General features: G+C 42.0%; 1 protein-coding gene across 1 annotated transcript; it reads right to left on the bottom strand.

Moving 5' to 3' along the window:
* Positions 1 to 386: 386 nt before the first annotated feature.
* On the bottom strand, positions 387 to 2,890 carry LOC147467920 (histone H2A-like). The gene has a single exon (XM_086556242.1). It carries the CDS (start codon positions 2,840 to 2,842, stop codon positions 2,471 to 2,473), a length of 372 nt encoding a protein of 123 aa, XP_086412368.1. The 5' UTR covers positions 2,843 to 2,890; the 3' UTR covers positions 387 to 2,470.
* Between the last annotated feature and the right edge of the window lie 242 nt (positions 2,891 to 3,132).

Raw genomic sequence — 3,132 nt, 5'->3', positions numbered from 1 at the left:
CTCTCTCTCTCTCTCTCTCTCTCTCTCTCTCTCTCTCTCTCTCTCTTCTTCTTCTTCTTTCCATCTCTCTTCTTCTTTCCTTCTCTCTCTCTCTCTTTCTTTCTCCTTCTTCTTCTTTCCCTCTATCTCAAATTCGCATTGAGTTTCTCTCTCTCTCCTTCTTTCCATCTCTCTTCTTCTTTCCTTCTCTCTCTCTCTCTTTCTCTCTCCTTCTTCTTCTTTCCCTCTCTCTCTATTTCGTGTCTTGTCTTCTTTGTTTGTTGTTCTTTCGTTTTATTTTGTTTCTCTTACAGTTTCTCTTTCTGCTATCACTTGTCCGGTTTACTATTGTTTCTTCTTTTTGTGGTTTCGCGTTTTACTTCATCTTTTTTTTCTGTTTATCCCCCCCGCCCTTTTTTCATACTGCTATGTTTGTTCTTTTCGTCTCTTCAGATTTATTTATTCATACTATTTATTTTCTTGATTTTATGTTATGCTCTCTCTCTCTCTATTCTTCTTTCCCTTTCTCTCTATCTCTCTCTTTTTATGTTTTGTTTCGCTTTGATTCTCTCTCTTTCTTTCTTTCTTTCTTTCTTTCTCTCTCTCCTTCTTTTCCTCTCTCTCTCTGCCTCCCTCTTTTTATGCTTTGTTTCGCTTTGACTCTCTCTCTCTCTTTATGCTTTGTTTCGCTCTGACTCTCTCTCTTCTTCTTCTTTCCCTCTTCTTCTTCTTCTTTCTCTCTCTCTTTTTATGCTTTGTTTCGCTCTGATTCTCTCTCTCTCTCTCTCTCTCTCTCTCTCCTTCTTTTCCTCTCTCTGCCTCTCTTTTTATGCTTTGTTTCGCTCTGACTCTCTTCTTCTTATTATTATTATTATTTCCCTCTCTCCTTCTTCTTCTTCTTCTTCTTTCCCTCTCTCTTTATCTCTCTTATTTTTCTTCTTTCCCTCTCTCTCTCTATTTCGCTATAATTATCTCTCTCTCTCCTTCTTCTTTCCCTCTCTCTATTTCGCATTGATTCTCTCTTTCTCTCTCTCTCTCTTCTTCTTCTTCTTCTTCTTTCCCTCTCTCTCTTTAGCATTGATTCTCTCTCTCACTCTCCATTTCGCATTGATTTTCTCTCTTTATGTTTTCTTTCGCTTTGATTATCTCGCTCTCTCCTTCTTTCTCTCTTCTTCTTCTTTCCCTGTCTCTCTATTTCGCATTGATTCTCTCTCTCACTCTCCATTTCGCATTGATTCTCTCTCTCTCTCTCTCTCTCTCTTTTATGTTTTCTTTCGCTTTGATTCATTCTCTCTCTCTCTCTCCTTCTTTCTATCTCTCTTCTTCTTCTTCTTTCCCTCTCTCTCTATTTCGCATTGATTCTCTCTCTCTCTCCTTCTTCTTCTTTCCCTCTCTCTATATTTCGCATTGATTCTCTCTCTCTCTCTCTCTCTCTCTCTCTCCTTCTTCTTCTTTCCCCCTCTCTCTATCTCTCTTCTTCTTTCCCTCTCTCTCTCTCTTCTTCTTCTTCTTCTTTCCCTTTCTCTCTATCTTTCTCTTTTTATGTTTTGTTTCACTTTGATTCTCTCTCTCTTTCTTCTTCTTCTTCTTCCTCTTCTTCCTCTTTCCCTCTCCTTCTTCTTCTTCTCCTTCTTTCCCTCTCTCTTTTTATGTTTTGTTTCGCTTTGATTCTCTCTCTCTCTCTCTTTCTCTTTTTATGTTTTCTTTCGCTTTGATTCTCTATCTCTCCTTCTTTCCCTCTATCTCAAATTCGCTTTGATTCTCTCTCTCTCTCTCTCCTTCTTTCCATCTCTCTTCTTCTTCTTCTTCTTTCCCCCTCTCTTTATCTCTCTTCTTCTTTCCCTCTCTCTCTCTCTCTCTTTATGTTTTCTTTCGCTTTGATTCTCTCTCTCTCTCTCTTCTTCTTCTTCTTCTTCATTCCTTCTCTCTCTATTTCGCATTGATTCTCTCTCTTCTTCTTTCCCCCTCTCTCTATCTCTCTTCTTCTTTCCCTCTCTCTCTCTCTCTTTATGTTTTCTTCCGCTTTGATTCTCTCTCTCTCTTTTAAGTTTTCTTTCGCTTTGATTCTCTCTCTCTCTCTCCTTCTTCTTTCCCTCTCTCTATTTCACATTGATTCTCTCTCTTCTTCTTTCCCTCTCTCTCTATTCCGCATTGATTCTCTCTCTCTCTTATGTTTTCTTTCGCTTTGATTCTCTCTCTCTCTCTCTCTCTTTCTCACTCTTTATGAACATTGATTTTGGAATTTTAAATTGATTTTGGGTGTGGGGGCATCGGTGAGTTGTTTTGTAGGTTGTTGAGAAGTTGAGTATGATGGCAATGTTATTGAAGACTATGACATTGATATTGCAATCTATGCATTGGGGCTTGGGGTTTGAGTAGGTAGTTTATTAGTTTGGGATTGATAAGTTGAGTAGTCAATTACATCTCTAGGGAGATTTTGTGGCTCCGAAAGGAGCCGATGTTGTTGAAAAGAGGCAACCGAGAGAAAGATTTATTTCTTCTCAGTCTTCTTGGGGAGGAGCACAGCCTGGATGTTAGGCAGGACACCACCCTGGGCAATGGTCACACCAGAGAGGAGCTTGTTCAGTTCCTCGTCGTTACGGATGGCCAGCTGCAAGTGACGGGGGATGATACGGGTCTTCTTGTTGTCACGGGCGGCGTTACCTGCCAGCTCGAGAACTTCAGCAGCCAGGTATTCCATGACGGCAGCCAGGTACACAGGGGCACCTGCTCCGACACGTTCAGCGTAATTTCCCTTACGCAGAAGGCGGTGAATCCTACCTACAGGAAACTGAAGGCCGGCCCTGCTCGAGCGGGACTTTGACTTGCCCTTGACCTTTCCACCCTTACCACGACCTGACATGATGTTTGCTTTATAGGTATCTCAAAAACCTTGCAATTGCAATTGGAATTAGGAATTAGGAAGTAAAGAGAGAAGAGAGGCCTTAGAGTAAGGAGGGGAAGAAAAGCTGAGGCGCTATGCCTGTAAAAGGAAATAAGTAGGAGGTAAAAGTAGGGGGGCGAAACCCCTTGCTTGGTGGTTTGGTGGTTAGTCACATCAGCAGGTGTGGGGGGTGGCTGGGGGTGGGGGGGTCGTAGTCTGGCTGGCGGGTCCGGCACTTCAGCTTCGCGGCAGGTGTAGTCAGCATCATA

Source organism: Penaeus japonicus, unplaced genomic scaffold (assembly GCF_977035675.1).
Source record: "Penaeus japonicus unplaced genomic scaffold, GWHDUDI00000001_assembly GWHDUDI00000032, whole genome shotgun sequence".
NCBI lineage: Eukaryota > Metazoa > Arthropoda > Malacostraca > Decapoda > Penaeidae > Penaeus > Penaeus japonicus.
Note: the sequence above shows the minus strand (reverse complement) of the source record. Positions and strands in the feature narration are given on the sequence as shown.